General features: G+C 42.4%; 1 protein-coding gene across 2 annotated transcripts in view; it reads left to right on the plus strand.

Annotated features, from left to right (window-relative positions):
- Nucleotides 1-17,544, plus strand: part of itga4 (integrin alpha 4) — a 169,637-nt gene that overhangs the window by 19,335 nt on the left and 132,758 nt on the right. For both annotated transcript variants that reach the window (XM_041200111.1, XM_041200112.1), the window contains exons 3-7: nucleotides 9,990-10,096; nucleotides 10,192-10,318; nucleotides 13,495-13,565; nucleotides 13,650-13,779; nucleotides 16,674-16,759. In XM_041200111.1, coding sequence (XP_041056045.1) covers nucleotides 9,990-10,096; nucleotides 10,192-10,318; nucleotides 13,495-13,565; nucleotides 13,650-13,779; nucleotides 16,674-16,759 — 521 coding nt within the window. The remainder of the gene's footprint in view (nucleotides 1-9,989; nucleotides 10,097-10,191; nucleotides 10,319-13,494; nucleotides 13,566-13,649; nucleotides 13,780-16,673; nucleotides 16,760-17,544) is intronic.

Raw genomic sequence — 17,544 nt, forward strand, 5'->3', positions numbered from 1 at the left:
GTAGGCAGGGGCTGTGTGTGGGTGGGGGCTGGTGGGTTTGGTTATGCTGTTAATAACTGAGTTACACCAGGAATTAAACAGTGGGACAATACTGGGATAAGTATCACACATCTCTGACTCTGAGGCCAATGTTGGAGACATTCTCATAGTGCCTGGGCAACACAAATCTTCCCATTGGATTTTAAACTTCCCAGGCAATTATCGTGCATGTGTGCGGGTCAGGACCTCCAATAGGTCCTAAAGTAGAATAGTGGTGGCCATCTCAACATGCACAGCTGTTAGCAGCATAAGATTCAGCCCATTATCTCAATTCCCAAAAGATCCTATTTTAAATTATCAATATGTACTCAAGAGCATCCTGCCACTGTAGGAAAAGGAGAATAAAGGCAAAGGGGTAGACGAGAATGTGAGAAGGGGAAGCACATTGTCCTCAGAGTAGGAAGGTGTCACATCAGTCATTTTTAAAAATTATTCATTTACTTGTGTGGCTAAGCCAGCATTTATTGCCCATCCCTAATGCCCTTGAAAAGGTGATGCTGAGTTGCCTTCTCAATCCGCTGCAGCCCCTGTGGTTTAGGTACACCCACAGTGCTGTTAGGAAGGGAGTTCCAGGGTTTTGCCCCAGGGACAGTGAAGGGACGGTGATGTATTTCCAAGTCAGGATGGTGAGTCACTTGGAGGGGAACTTCCAGGTGGTGGTGTTCCTATCTATCTGCTGTCCTGTCCTCCTAGATGGTAGCGGTCATGGATTTGGAAGGTGCCTGTCTAAGAAGTGAGTTGCTGCAGTGCACCTTGTAGATGGCACACACTGCTGCTACTGTGTGTCGGTGGTGGAGGGAGTGAATGTTTCTGGATGGGTGCCAGTCACGCAGGCTGCTTTGTCCTGGACATTGTCAAGCTTCTTGAGTGTTGCTGGAGCTGTCCTCATGCAGGCAAGTGGAGAGTATTTCCTCACAGTCCTGACTTTTGCATTGTAGATAGTGAACAGTCTTTGGGGAGTCAGGAGGTGACTTACTAGTTACAACATTCCTAGCCTCTGAATTTGTACAGTGATGTTGGGCAGGAAGAGTAGCAGAGTAATCTCCAAATGGCAACAGTGGAATTTGTGAAGGAGAACTTAATATTAGCAAATGCCTGCTTGAGCTTATTGCCCAGTGAATTAGCCCAGCTGGGCCTACGGACAGGGAAACATGAATAATGGTGAACAGAGGCTGCCTATGGCGTCTGTTCAGTCTGGCATCTCTGCAGTAGTTCCTCTGGTCAATCTGATCTATCTCTTCGAAACCAGGAACAGGTGGAGGCATAAAGAATCCTATGTTTTTTTCCAGGCCAAGTCCATTAGATTAAACCAAAAAAGAATTTTTTTTTTAAGTTTATAACTTCAGAAATACACTTTGGACGTGCTTTAAAAATCTTTTACAAAATTAAACCAGTTTTGAAGCAAGTTAAGAAAGCTTTTAGAATGCTTACACTGTTTTATAAAAACAACTTATAGTAAGAAATTCTTTTGTCCCAATTTTTGGGCACAGGAACATGGCTGTGTGCCCATTCAAGTGGAGATGAGTGAGGCACAAAATTCATTCTTCCCCCTCATTGGAATGATTGTGGCATAAGTTCCTGCCCTCCAGCCCCTGGTCTCCTCATCTGAATGCTGCTGCTGAGCTCTGCACACAGCAAGGGGTACTGGCAATGTAGCTACACATCTCTTAGACAGGCAGGATGCCTCTTAAAAAGGTGAGAAAAAAAACCACTGCAGTGGAAATTCTTACAAGCTGAACAACAAGACACATAAAGGAGACCAAATTGACACATACAGCCTTAGAGGCATTAATATTTACAGGAGGACATGAGGAGAAACCTCATGATCCTGCAGAAGGCCAAGAGGCTGTACAGAAGCACCCTCAGAAAGGAGAGGTGCAAGAGGGCAAAAAGGTAAATTCCTGGAGTCTGGACCCAGGATCTGGTAGTAGTGTTACAAGATGTGTAATGAACTCATGTGTGTGGTTGGGCTCAGTGAATGTAAAATCTCCTACCGACCACAATATTAGCCTCTCGCACTGCTCAATGAAAGAGGAGAAACTTCAGGGCTTCATTGACATTATCAAGAAAGTTAGAGATGAGCCTACTCCTTGGGTCTCACCCATTCAAGTGACGAGTAACATTCGTGCCACAGAAGTGCCAGGCAATGATCATCTCCAATAAGAGAGAATCTAACCATAGCTACTTGACATTCAATGGCACTACCATCGCTGAATCCCCCACTATCAACATCCTGGAAGTTACCATTGACCAGAAACTGAACTGGACTAGTCATATAATACTCTGGCTACAAGAGCAGGTCAGAGGTTAGGAATTCTGTGGTGAGTAACTCATCTCCTGACTCCCCAAAGCCTGTCCACTATCTACAGGGCACAGGTCAAGAGTGTGATGGAATACTCCCCACTTGCCTGGGCAAGTGCAGCTCTAACAACACTCACGAAGCTCAACACCATCCAGGACAAAGCAGCCGGCTTGATTGGCACCCCTTCTACAAACATTCACTCCCTTCACCACTGACGCACAGTAGCAGCGTGTGTACCATCTACAAGAGGCACTGCAGGAACTCACCAAGGCTCCTTAGATAGGCACCTTCCAAATCCTCGACCGCAACCATCTAGAAGGACAAGGACAGCAGACATATGGAAACACTACCACCTAGAAGTTCCCCTCCTAGTCACTCAGCATCCTGACTTGGAAATATATTGCCATTCCTTCACTGTCACTGGGTCAAAATCCTGGAACTCCCTCCCTAACAGCACTGTGGGTGTACCTACACCACATGGATTGCAGCGGTTCAAGAAGGCAGCTCACCAGCACCTTCTCAAGGACAATTAGGGTTGGGCAATAAATGCTAACCTAGCCTGGGATATTGGGTAGAGGGTGTTGATGGAGAGATGAGCCAGTGGGGGGGGGGAAAGTGATGGTGCCAGTGTGGAGCGGTGGGGGGGGGGGAAATGATGGAGCCAGTGTGGAGTGGTGGGGGGGGGAGTGTGATGGAGCCAGTGTGGAGGGGGGGGAGGGGGAGTGATGGAGCCAGTGTGGAGGGGGGGGGGGGGGGGGTAGTGATGGAGCCAGTGTGGAGGTGGGGGGGGCGGGGGAGTGATGGAGCCAGTGTGGAGGTGGGGGGGGCGGGGGAGTGATGGAGCCAGTGTGGAGGGGGGGGGGGGGGGGGGGGGCAGTGGAGTGATGGAGCCAGTGTGGAGGTGGGGGGGGAGTGATGGAGCCAGGGGGTGGGGGGGGGGTAGTGATGGAGCCAGTGTGGAGGCGGGGGGCGGGGGGCGGGGGGAAGGGGGGAGTGATGGAGCCAGTGTGGAGGGGGCTGGGTGGGGGGTGGGGAAGAGTGATGGAGCCAGTGTGGAGGGGGCTGGCGGGTGGGGAGTGATGGAGCCAGTGTGGAGGGGGCTGGCGGGGGGGGAGTGATGGAGCCAGTGTGGAGGGGGCTGGGGGGGGTAGTGATGGAGCCAGTGTGGAGGTGGGGGAAGGGTGTGAGGGATGGAGCCAATGTGGAGAGGGGGATGGTTGGAGCCAGTGTGATGTGGGCGCAGTGGAGGTATGGAGCCAGTTTGGAGGTGGTGGTGGGGTGAGGGAGGGTGAGGTTTGGATCCAGTGTGGGGGGAGGGGTGAGGGTTGGAGCCAGTGGGGGAGGGGTGTGGATCCATGTTTTAACAGCATGTGCAGCAGTTCTGCTTCTTAGTGAGCTTTACTGTTTCTCCCCAAGAACCTCTCGACCCACAGCATCCAACAGCATTGGGAATATTGAGGATGTGTAATGCCCAGGGCACCCTTATCCTGATATGTGGCATGCCGAGCAAGCTGCTGATGGGCTTGGACCTCTTAATTCCCAACCCCTTTCCAATACACAAATCTTGCCCTTCTGAATTCTACTTTTGGACACCTGAGGACTGCTGCCTGCCCAGCTACGCCAGGCCTTGGAGGAGAAGAGAGAGCAGCAGCACAGAACTGATGATGAGGCCCCATCACTTGATCGTACATTCATAGCTACGAGCTCAGATACTGGCATTGCACTTACCTTGCTAACATAAGAGTTGGTATCAGCGAATAGTGAATCATTGGACACAATTGGTCTGCAGGCAGGCCAGGGGTAAAGGATGGTATTGCTGCAGAGCGCTCAGATGAGGACCTTGATGGGGTGGCATGCACATCAAGATGCTGGGTGCATTGGCTTCCCTGCGACACAGCTTTCTAGCATTTTCAAGAAGCCTGGAGGCATCTGACTCCAAGTTGGAACAGCACATGACGCAGACCTTGCCCCCTCTGCAGCCTCTGCTCTAACTGCACTGTCATTCAGCAGACCTAGAGGCAATTTCATTGCTGCCCCAAACCTGTTGTAGCGTCCGTGTGGACAGATCACCCACTGCTCTGCCACCCCTGTGAGGATGCAGCAACACTCTTTCAAATGGACCCAAACAACTTGAAAAACACTCCAGGGTCCTTTCGGATGCTTTCCAATGGAAAAGGTTGCACAGATTTTACTTAGGGTGCCTGACTTTTTAAAAAAATATTACTGCAGGAGCCATCTTGCTGCTCCAGGCTTTTTTTTTCAGGAGTGGATAGCCCAGGCATCGCCAGGACGCTTGTTGTTCAAAGTCGGAAACCTGGCATTACATCAACCAGTTAATGTGTTTGGGCACACTCAGGATGCAGCTGGGGCAAGGCCTGGACCCCTGCCTCCCTCCTTGAAGTTTGGAATTTTCTTTTGCAACTGACCTGGCATCCTTTACCACATTTTGCAGCCTCCCTACTGATGGCCAAACAGCTGAGATGCACTCCTAGGGGGTCAGTGTTAACTCTGTGCAAGTGGATGGGTTTTGAGTGAATTAAAATCTTGTTCCTGGTGGCGCTGGTGCCTATTTAGTGTGTGTAAAGTGGTGACCAGATCCTAACCCCACTTAACCAGTGTGAAGCACCAGAGATCACTTATGCTGGGACCCAAGGCCAGTGGGTTTTCAGACCATGTTTACCTTTTAATTTAATAAAGTCCTTTTCATCCATAACATTGTAAAAGTGACTTTTGAATTTTATAACCTCTATGTTGTCTTTAGCAATTCTGTAGACCAGGAATGTATGGTCATTGTTAGGGCACAAATGATGGGTAATATTTCACAAGGTAACATTCCATTATTTGCAAACTATAATAATATATCTGCCTAACATCACCTCCAATGGAGAACTCCTGATGTGATCTCAGGTGCTGGAGAGCTATCAGATTGACGCCATTATCAACCCCCACTCATTCTTTGCAGACATGTTTTTTTAATTTGATTATTTAGCCTTTATGAATTTTTTGATCTAAGCTACACTGTGATTCAGCCTGGGGGCTGCAAACACCTTTCTTGAATAAAATAACATTGTTATAACAGAAGAGGAATTTCACTCTTTGTGTATTTAAGGAGGCTTTTGTTCAACCACCTGCACTTTCGAATGTACGATGTACGAAAAAGCTGGACACATACTTGGTTATTCCTGCTGTTATAAGGAATTTGGAATACGGAGATCTTTACAATTCCTTGACTCATCAGGCACAGGCACTGAATGCTTCGATTAGCAGCACGACTTTATGAAGCTCAATTAGCCTAACCAAAATTAATACTTAGCAACATCAGTAGCTGTAATAGTGAACTCCAGTCCTTGCTGTCCAAAGTCACTGGGGCATTGTCTTCTGGTTTATGCTGTATTGACCTTCGTCTTGTCCTCCCTTGGAATGTTCCGAAGTGTCCTTCTTTTATCCTGTTAAGAGACACTTCCTATGCTTTTATTAGACTGTGGTTGTTTCTGGTCAGCACGATTGGGCCAAGTTGTCGTAGCAGTAGTAGTAGTTAGTCCATAGCCATGGCCTGGGCTAACACTTCAGCCCTTACCAATTTTTTTCCCTTTTATTTCCCCCCCCCCTTTTTCTTTTGCAGGCAATCTAAAGCTCGTGTCTGCTGACATCAATCATTTTCTGCAGTAATACACTTTTGTAACTTCATTATGCCATTGTTCTTAACCTAGAAGAGTAAAAACATATTTTCCAGAATTTACTCAAATGTCAAGGTCCCCTTTTAAGCCATACATTAACAGGTAGAGACACATCTAATTAAATTGCATAACACTCAGCTAATCCTCACTTTACCTTGCATTATACATATATCTATGCATATATATTCATACAAAAGAATCAAAATCTCAAAGAATACAACTTGACCTGTCTCACGTGCAATCCAGTTTACAAAACTCTAGCTCAGCCCTCTAATCTCACTTCCCCTCTACAACTGCTGAGCATAGTGTCTGTGCTACAGCATGAGCAACTTCTGTATTTTGTGAATAGTCTTAACCATCATGTTTTGCTGCTTATCTTTTAACTGCATGCTTACCCATAAACAAAAGCAGAAAATGCTAGAAAGACTCAGCAGGTCTGGCAGCATCTGTGGAAAGAGAAACCGAGTTAAAGTTTCAAGTCCGTATGACTCTTCTTAGCTCTGAAGTAGAGTCATACGGACTCGAAACATTAAACCTGTTTCTCTCTCCATAAATGCTGCCAGATCTGCGTTTTTCCAGCATTTTCTGTTTTTATTTCATATTTCCAGCATCTGCAGAATTTTGCTTTTATCTTTTGTTTTTAACAAGATTGTGTAGTTATTGGTAGAATCGGATTATCCAAAGATACTTGGATCCTACAATATTTCCTTTCATCTCAACTTCTGTCTTTGTGTTTTCATATTAACAATGACCAGCATGCTTCTGAACTTTCCTTGCTTACTATTTCTTGGATCTGAATATGAAGTCCCATATATTTTCCTTTCACCTCACTCCCTTACTGTGTAGTGATCAAAACTGATTACAGAATTGGGATAGGTTTCAACTCCGACAGGGGTTGTAAAACTGGGAATATCAGATGGGTTGCCCATTGTACACCTTTCCCAACCTACCTTTCCATTACAGCTAACCGGACCACTGTGTTCTTGACCTTTCTTCACACCTGGATTCTTACAGCTGCTCCTAATCGTGTAGTCCACTTAAGCTCCTGTTCCATTCACATATACATGAATTGCTGCTGCAGCCAGAGTAAAGCTATATGCTTTCTACCTATGCCCAGTTCAGCCCTTCTTTTCTTGGTCTCGTGTGCTCCTGCAGCTTCCCAACAAACTGCTCCATGCACACTTTTTTCCCAACCCCACTTGTATTGATTTAATTAAGTCCAATCACAGCTGATGCTCTGTATGTTCACTTGCTGTCTGTGAAATAAAGCAGCTGAAGCATTTAGGCCGATTTTGTAACCTCCCCATTTGCCGGCAGCATGCAAAGGAGGCCTGCGCCTTAAAATGGCTCAGATCTCCTGTTGTGCATTTAAAACTAAAAATAGCCCCATGGTGTACAGCTGTTCAGTGTACAGTCCTTCAAATAGGCTTTCCAGTAAGAGGCAGCATGTCCCAAGGCTACTTCTGTGCTAAAAGTTTCAACTTTTCACCCCAATTTCAAATCACATGGTATAAGCAGAACACACAATGGGATTCTGTTTAATAAAAATAAACTGCTGGTGAGTCAGGTCAAGAAGTTGCTATCTTCTCTCGTGCTTTCTAAGTACTGCAACTAAAACTGATTTTAATTGAGGTTTTGGATGTTATCTTGTCACTTAGAGCATTGTCTATTCCAGCATTCAGTACCTAGTGTTATCTATATTTTTCTATGATTACATGATCAGCAACACCTTTGAATAGCCTGTGAAATAAGTCAAAATAAACAAATATGCAAATAATTATGTCCGTGTGATAACAGTGCGTTATATTTAGATCTGTTCCACATGTGAGCCATATGCTGTAAGGCATTAAATTACTTTTTTCTGTGTTTCTATTCATGAGGGTAGAAATGGTTATCTCCACCTATCACTGGCCCTCAATCCAGCTCTACTTATCCCACCACCCCCCCTTAAACCAGCTTATATTTCACCTCTCTTCTATTTTTACTTAGTTCTGTTGAAGGGTCATTCGGACTCGAAATGTTAACTGTGTACATCTCCGCAGATGCTGCCAGACCTGCTGAGTTTTTCCAAGTATTTTTGTTTTTGTTTTGGATTTCCAGCATCCGCAGTTTTTTGCTTTTAAAAGTGTTAAGTTCAGCTTTAAGAGCTTTCTGAATTTCAGGATGGCGTTGCTATTCGCTTAGAGACAAAGGAATTTTCTGCACTTCCTGCTTTTGGTGAGCTCTGCTACAATGGCGATCATGCTGAACTTGAAAGACATTTCAACAAGGGCTGCCTGCAGAGTTTACTCGCTCAGCCTTTATGTTTAAAGGTGAATTCATTGAATTCTGGTTTTTACTTGCCTTTAGTTGGGTTTGAAAAGTCATTATTCCCCTGAGTTATTTAATTTTTGCTCAGTTCTGGAGCCATTTCAGACAAGTGTTCAAGTGTCGACTCAGGGATTCTAGCTTTTATGACAGTTTTTAAATGGTAATTTCTGAGCAGTGGACTATTTAAAAGATTCTCAGGACTTGCTATATCCTGGAATTTAAAGTTTTAGCCCCCACCCCCCAGCTTGGACAGCTGACTTTGCACTCTGGGATCTGAAGCTGGACTTCCATAAGATTTTCAATGGAATCTTCTGCTGCAGTAGGGAATTTTAAATCTCTGCCTTCAGCTTCCAAGCCTTTGTTTGGAGCGGTTCTCCTCTGTGCTTTTGCTTCTGCAGCTTCTTTAAAGGTCAGACTGCTTTGCTGAATTTTTTTCTGTCTTCCAGCATTTTAGTTTTTCTCTGCATTTTCCGAGGTCTTGGGTTTTTCCACAAGCTGCCACCATTTGGTTAGGGTGTGGGTTTCCATGTGATAGGTCTGAAGAAGTCTTTTTAGTCGTACATAGCTTAACTATAAGTCTTTATTGACCCTTAGAACGATTTACAAATATACAGTAAAGAATACAAGCCAGACTTGTAGGTGTTAGTCATGTGCTCTCTTACATCACACTGTGGCCGGTACTGTACTCAGTCTCGTATTAACCCTACATGAGCCAGACCCTTATATGACAATAAGAAACAATAAGGAGTCTTCAGAAGCAGAACTGCATGTGCTGTTGGAACAGGGCTGTTTTCTTTTTCCGTGTACTGGTGCACACAAGTACAGTGGCCTCAAATGAAAATACACTCAGTCAAAATACATTATATCTTGCCCCTTAGTAAGTTCAGATAAGTCCAAATCAGGTTCAATGCTTGCAAATGGTGTTCTCAATGCTTTGAAGAATGACATGTTTCGTGTGTGATATGTGAATCATGCTTCGCAGTACTCACTGATACTTATGTGTTGGTCACAAAATGGCTGGATGTCATATGGAGCTGTTTGTTTCCAACACGACCTTCACATTTTGCAAGTTCTTTATCTCCTGGCTTTAACAATGTAGCTCTGAATTTTCTTCTCTCTCTGCTTTCTGACGTGAAATGACGTTACATTGGTGCCTGGCTGGAAGTGTATTAGGGTCTACACGCAGCTTGCATGTAACGCCTTTCAGTTTGCCAAGATCAGTGAAGAGGTCAGCATTTACTATTTGGGAATATTGTTGGTATGCGTAGGAACTGCTTATATAACTGTAATCATGTGCAGATCTGTTGCTGTGTGGAAACTGATAAGCATGTTACATTCTACAGATAAGACTTCTAACTGCAACTCTGCAATTCACAAACTTGCTTTCAAATTTTTCAAATTAATTTCAAATGTTGCCTTTTCTTACATTTGATTCAGGCATTGACCTAACATGAGCCTGAATGAATATTGTATTACTGAGTATAAAAAAAAACGTTAACATGGAAAGTATTTTACTAAAATTGTGGTGATTGTGTAACTAAGTCAGGAGTGTAAATCAGTGTGCAGTTTTGACTTCACAGGTAGTGTAGTTTTTGTGACCTGTTTATATTGAAGCAATATTACATGCAAATGAAGAAATAAATAATTCAATTTTTTTGTAGGTATTCCCAAGGGAAAAAAATGTGGGCAAGATTGTACAGAAGAGAAAGATGACCAATGGCTTGGTGTTAGTTTGTCGAGACAGCCAAAGAAAGATGGTTACATTTTGGTATCTGCACATTCTTCAAAACGCATATTTAGCATATTTATTAGAATACAAAATTAATTGTATGTTTTATATCAAAATCTTTAATATTTTTGAAGGCCTGTGCACATCGGTGGAAAAATATACACTACATAAATTCTGACAAACGACCTCTTGGCTTGTGTTTTAAAATTCCAACTGATTTGCAGCCTTCTCAAGATTTACCACTGATACCATGCTTTAGAGGTAAGAAAATTATTTGAAAGGTTATATTCAACAGGTTATTTTGCACAAGTGATGCCCTTTGAAATCAGTCAAGCCTTTCCATGCCAGGTCAATGTTGTCTTCTCCTTTTTAGAAGACAACCATTACAGGAATGCCATTGGTGATTTTTTGCAATTACTTGAGTGGCAATTACCCTGTTTATCTAATGTAGATGTGACTAATGTAAATGGAAGGGTACCCATTTGGCATTGCTAGCTGTATTATATTTGAAAGGGATAGCAAAAATAAATTAGGGGGAAGGATAACATGACTAGCAAGAAGTATTCGGAAAGTATGGAGAATATTTATCTTGGCTTGAGTTGCCTTGGGTTGATAAGATCTGTAGCAAGGCTTGTGACTGTGAAGGTTATATAACACACATAACTGGGTCTTTGCGAGTCACCACCACTGGCTACCATACTAATCTGTTTTCAATCCACAGGTGCACAAAATAAGTGACAAAATCCTTGTTTACAAACACTTATACCACTCATATTCCTTCCATGGAGAATCAGTTTGAGTGGAAACAGTACTAACAAGAGACAGGCTTCCCAAAAGTGCAGAGTCTTATTGATGGTTTACATATGGCTCCTAAAATAACCAATTGTCAACCCCATAATGCAGATGGAATTGCTGTTGGTCCTGTATAGCGGGCTTTTTAATTCTTGTTGCATCCCTATTTGCCAAGAAGATGTTAATGTATATAATGTTATTGGAAATTATTTTAAATTAGACTTGTAGTACGGTCTGTGCTTGTGGGAGGTGGTGTGTGTGTGTGTGCGCGCGCGTGCGCCTTAATTAGATTAAAGCCAGTTAGTCTGGGTGCTTTGATGTATATTACTTTTGAGATTTTAACCAGTAAGGTAGAGGGTACATTTGCATTTTGTTGAATAAACCATTCAAAGGTTGTGGGTGAAATCTTGCACCTAGCTAGGAGACACCAAGCAATATGTTTATATTACTAATAAAATTGGTACAATGAAAGGGGTTTTATTGTTATAAGAGGTGGAGTTCAAAGGGCCTAGTGATACAATGAGAATTTGCATTCAAAGGGAAGGCTAGGTATATACAGAAAAGAGTTTTTTGTATGTGTAAGTCAGAGGCATGCCACCTGTAAGCCTACAGCTGTGCAAAGGAACCTCATTTTAAATTTGAAAGATAAAATGTGCTTTACCTGGTGTCTGTTTAAGTCAATGGGTTATTGTTGCCTTGGGGAAGATTTACCTGGGAGTGATTAATTTGGGGATTTGTTTAAAAGTTTATTATGGTAGTAATTTGTAGACATGTATGTGTTTAATTCCTTGTTAAATTAATAAATGTTTAATTTAATTTGTATAAAAACCTCTTGAGGCTTGGTGATTTCATTTCTGAATTCAGAGATGCTTCTCAAACATACCAATAAAGATATAGGTTATGACAGTTGTTAAAGTTTCCCTCTGGGATTTTAAATAACTCAACCTTTACCAACTGCTGTGTCATAACACTGTTGTAAAAACCTATCTGGTTCACTGATGTTCTTTAGGGAAGGAAATCTGCCATCCTTGCCTGCTTTGGCCTGCATGTGACTCCAATCCACAGTATATGCGATTGACTTTTAACTGCTATCTGAAATGGCCTAGCACGCCATTAAAGTTCAAGGAAAATTATGGATGAGCACCAAATGATGGCCTTGTCAGTGATGCCCACAACCCATGAAAGACTGAAGAAAAAAAAATCCCTGCACTCATATCAGAGCACCACGGCTGCACAATTTCTAACGTACCATGCAAAGAAATCTGAAGATTCTCAAAGGATTGCATGAAGGGCTTGTGCTCCTTCATCAGCTGCCATCTTCAGCAACCCCATTGCAGGGCATTTTTATTTAGCCCTTTGATCAGGTTGTCCATACTCGTCTACTTGCTTCTCTCCACTTGTGCTGTATGCTTCACCAAATGAATGCCCTTTGGCATCCTATCTGATTCACCCTCAAGGTGAATGTATCGGAACTGTTGTTTGTATGTGGGGATATATAATACTTGAGATTACTCACCTCCACGCAATCAGGGCATCATGGGAGGTCCCAGCATTGAGATAAAGTAAGTATGATCAGGGTACCTGTACAGGGTTAATAATACTGTACCAACTCCAATAGGTTGAACTGTTAGTGGTTATATTAAGATACACAGGTGAAGGGCATTGTTTAATTAAGTACCTAGAGCACATATAAAGAGAGACGGAAGCTTGGCCTAAATAGCCAAGTGGTTATGGTACTGGATTTGTAACCCCAAGATCAAGAGTTCAAATCTCACAATGGCAAACTGTGAAACAATGTAATTTCATCTGAATAGGAACAGATGGAAACGTGTTTGTACTCGAAAGAGTTATAAAGAGAGACGGTTGGGACATAGGGGTAGTAGGTAGGAAGCACACACGGGTTTATTTCTGAATTCACTATTGCATATTGTCAGGAAAGATATTGGTGTCTACTGCATCAACTGATTTGGGAACCCTTTAACAGAATTGCAGGCTCTTGCTAGACATATGTGGCTGAATGTTTAGTATGTAAGTTAGATGGGCTGTCACCAAGAGACAAAAGTCATCTTGGCCTACATTCTCTATTAACTTACACCCACAGTTTAAAGAGCTACCTCCTTGGGCTGAATCATTTTTTAAAATATTGGCAACTCAATGTTGGGAAGATGCAGTGACACTCCAGTGTCAATCTAGATTTCACTTTGCATGAATGAATGACTTAGCAGTGTTCAAATACATTCAAGTAACATTTTTGCCTTGGTTGAGGTGATAAGTTGAATAGGTGCTAATGATATCCCCTTTAAGACTAATGGTCTTTTCCTATTCCTAAATTTTCTTGTGTCGTATTTGTTATGTTGTATTTTATTTGATATGTGTACTTTTGAGAATTTAATGTCGCATGAATTATTGGGAGCAACCCTGTGATCTGGAACTTTTAAAGCAGTCAGCTAGGAAATTGCAGGCTTGTGATTTCTGGGAAAGAAAACACTATTTCCCACTGGGGTTGCTTAATCATGCTATAGAATATTGCGTACTTGTTGGACAGCATTTTGGGAGTACGATATACTTTTTCTAATTTCATCATAATTGCAATATGCAAAATAAAACATTTCTAGATGACAGTGGAATTCCTTCTCTCTCATTAGAAAATCAATGGATGTATGGTCATGGTGCGAATGGATTATGTCAGGCTGGAATTGCCAGTTTTCTGACTGAGGTGAGTAATGATTGCTTCTTACATAATATTTTAGTTTCCTTAATAAATATATGCATTACATTAACCCCATATTTTGTTTCATAGGATTTAATTGTAATGGGAGCACCTGGATCTCATTACTGGACTGGAACTGTTGCTGTCAAGAATGTAAAGACTGATTCTTTGCTTTTTTATGAGGATGATGAAAATAAAGTTAAATATGGAAGCTACCTAGGTATGCAACTCCTGATCATTGATATACCCATTGTAATTAAGATCTGTAAAAATGTGAAATTGTGAACTACATAAAGCAGTTCAGTTTATCTTTTTATTAAACAAAGTAAGTTTTGAGCTTGATTTATAGAATTTGGTACAGTTTTTAATTATATGTTTGTTGACATGTGTAAAGGAACTGTAGGGTAAAATTTGCAAGATATTTTCTGTTATTTGGATGTTGCACGTAAGGATATACAGGAGCACCTATAGACTTGCAGCTGTAAGAATCGATGGCAAAATATAGTTGATAATTCCCCATAATTTTTTTTGGCTGCTTGCAAGGCCCCTTCAAGGTGTAAAATCTATGAAAATTGAGTTTATCACCTTGCAATAGCTGTCTCCTCTGATGGCTCTTGGCCCTCCCCTAGTTGCCTAGTTCCTTGTTCTCTATCCCTTCTCCACCTGTTTATGCCTCCCATCTTTTCTCTTGCTAGTGTCTTCCCCTTCAGTTCTCTCAACCCATTTGAAACCCACCTACTACTTTCTTGACCTCTATACAGTGCAGCTATAATAATTACTATCTGTCAGTACTCTTAAGAGAATGACATCAGTCCCTCTGCATATTAACCATCTTATCAATGATTTCCCCAATAATGTACCCCATCCCATAAGCAAAGCACAAGTCATTGAATGTGGCAGGATAAGTTAACAATACTTTTAATGCAGTATATGGTGGGATCCTTGGCTTTGTAAATAGAGGCATAAGGCAGGATTTTCCCGCAGGCTTTGGAATTCCAATGTCAGGGCTAAATGCCTGTCCCAAGCCCACACTTGCCAGCAAGCCCACAAAGCAGGTGACCTCCGAATTGGCTGCCCCCATGCTCATCGTCCTGTCAGGGATGGTGGATGGGCTCCCAATGCTCACCCGCTCAGTCACAAGGCTGCCCTAGAGCCTCGACAACTGCACCTGGAGAGATGGGTGTTGCTAAGGCAGGTAGGAGAACATGCCGGTACATTATAAGGAGGTCCCCTTGGAGTCATAAAAATAAACAGTTATTTAAGGAGTGAGAATGGAAGGCCCCTCCAACTGGAGGGGGAACCCCTTTGCTTGGATTGTTGGGGCTTCAGAGGCATCTTTTGCTGCCCGTGGTGCCCTCTTAGGCCTCTGGCTCCTATGACCTCCTGGACTCCTGCAGGGAGGCCATTTCCATTAAATTGACAGCCTCCGCTAGTGGCAGAAAGCCACTCTGCCACCGGTGTGGAAAGAAAACTGCTCTTAATTGGGGCCTTAAATTGGTAATTTGGCTGTCTGCCTCCATGGTACGGGCAACCAATCCTCATTCCTGCCTGCTCCTGGAAACTTCCCGGTAGTGGGGATGCAGCAGGGGCCCTCCTGATGTGACTCTCCCCCTGCTACCTTCCTGGGAAAGAAAAGGTTCCCCCTTGCCTCTAAGGATGAGGAGAATTCTGCCCATTGGGCAAAAAAGCAAGGAGGCTATGTTTAATCTGGTGTGCTGGAAATGTGGAAGTAACAAGTGAAAGGAGTTTTAAGTGTGGCAGTGGTGGGATGATCGTCTTGGGATGTGGGAGTACTTGGAGGAAGTAGTGATAAGGGGATTAAGATTAAAGGACGGAGTGTTGGACAGTGGGAATTTTGGAGAAGCATGTGCATGTGGAGGTATTGGTTTCCTTACACTGAGTTGAGACCTGATTTATTCATTTGGTGAAAGCGGACACTTTAAATAACTAAAATGTAGATCCAGCTGAATGCTGGGTAAACATTTTAGGAGAATCTTGCTGTCCCTGATGTAAGGTTTAGAAATTCATTTCTATGTATTACCCAGGGACCAGTTTTAAAATGTTTTGCTTAAGCTACTTTAGTCTACTATGGATATCAGTATAGTTCTGAGAGAGTGCTGCATTGTCAGAGGTGCTGTTTTGCAGATGAAACATTAAACCAGGTGGATTTAAATGATCCCATTTGAAGAACATGGAATGTCCTGATGAACATACCACCATCAGCAGCACCAAAAGAAAAATTTATTTAACTTGCTCTTCATTCATTCATTATTCATGGGACAGTGCTGTAGCATTTGCCTAAATTAGGATAATTCAGAAGTAATCCATTAGTTGCACAGCACGTTGGTATTCTTGAGGACCCAAGGACCTAAGGCTCTATACAAATGCACATGCTGCTTTGCTGTAGGAATGTGTTCAGGCTGAGACCATAGACTTGGATTGGTTCCATTCTTTGGTGCACTTGAATGATCAGAAGCAGAACTCACGGTACAATCCTTAGAATCAGGAAGAAAACATCTCGAAACAAAGCTAGGTATATGAATTTGCAGCATTAAAAAGATTTATACCTTTAAGGTCAACCAGTGGCAGACTGCTGGCATAAGACACGATGGCCCAGACTCCAGGCAGTTGCAATGCATTGGATGATCATGGCCTAAGTACTGGGGATGCCAACAAATTGTATTAATGAACTGACTTTGTATTATTGGTGAGATTAGTCTTTCTTGGGACATAACTGAGTAAGATTAAAATTGATTTTTTTAATGGGTCTTGCATATTATAACCATTACTTTTGCAACTAAATATTTAGCTGCAGGAAAGCTCACAATTATTGCTCCTGTTGTTGGAGCAATTTGATTGGTTCAGCTGCTTCTTTACTGAGGTTTTGCTGTCTGCTGAAGCATGTTTGATTACTTTCATATGCTCCTCGTTTGTAATTAGAAATTAATCTTCCAACTTTCCTTGTGTTTGTTAACTACCTTCTGTAACTCTTCAATTATGATCCGTCGCTATTTTATGAATATGAAATTTGACCCAAAAGTTACATGTGTAAAATTGTAGTTTGATGTGATAGACATTGGTGTGCGTAATATCAACATTTTTATTATTTTCCAGGTTATGCTGTTAGTGCAGGACACTTTACTCACCCAAACAGCACAGAAATAGTGGGAGGGGCGCCTCAACAGGAATTGACTGGTCAGGTAAGAATTTTACTTTGCTTTTTTAAAAAACAAGGTCACTTCAAGAAGAGTCCTCCTGCATTCTACCCTACAATTATAAAAATGACATGAATAACTGGTATGAGATTGGTCCAGAATTTCATATTTGATACAGTTTTAAATACATTGACTTTCCTTCCCTAAGTTTTCTCTTTTGTCCCTCCTAAATTCAGTTGGAAGAAGTAAAAATCCAAAAGGGAGAAATCCTTTTGGACGTTGTTAATAATCACGTTAGTCAGGCCAATAGAAGGTAAGTGAAGAAAGCTCTGCTTCCCCACACTCTTTGAAACTCAGTCAGTTCTCTGCTCTTCTATCTACCTTTCAATTACTTTTCAACACCGTTCAGCATGAAAGTCCTAAAATGAGTTGATATGTTTTTCATGCAACATTTATTACCCGTTGAGCATGAACAATAGACAGAGGCTGGTATTTGAATGATGAGGGAACTATGTGAGGAGGAGGCACACTGCATGACAGGAATTTTATAATCCTACCATACTCTAAGGGGCTGTCCCCTTTTCCTTCAGCGACCCTCCCCACACTGAAGTTCATGACACCTGATTCACAAGTGTATGGCTTGAACAGAATGACCAGTGAGACAAATTTCTTCTGATTATTCACAATTGCTTTATTGAATCATCCATAACCCCAATATTTAAAACAACCCGTTCCCAGTACCCGACACAACGTCACCACAACTCAGGCTTAAACTTATAAAAATGCTAACTCCATACAAAGTCCTCACGACTTTGTTTAAACTTACAAAA

Source organism: Carcharodon carcharias, chromosome 12 (genome assembly GCF_017639515.1).
Source record: "Carcharodon carcharias isolate sCarCar2 chromosome 12, sCarCar2.pri, whole genome shotgun sequence".
Lineage (NCBI taxonomy): Eukaryota > Metazoa > Chordata > Chondrichthyes > Lamniformes > Lamnidae > Carcharodon > Carcharodon carcharias.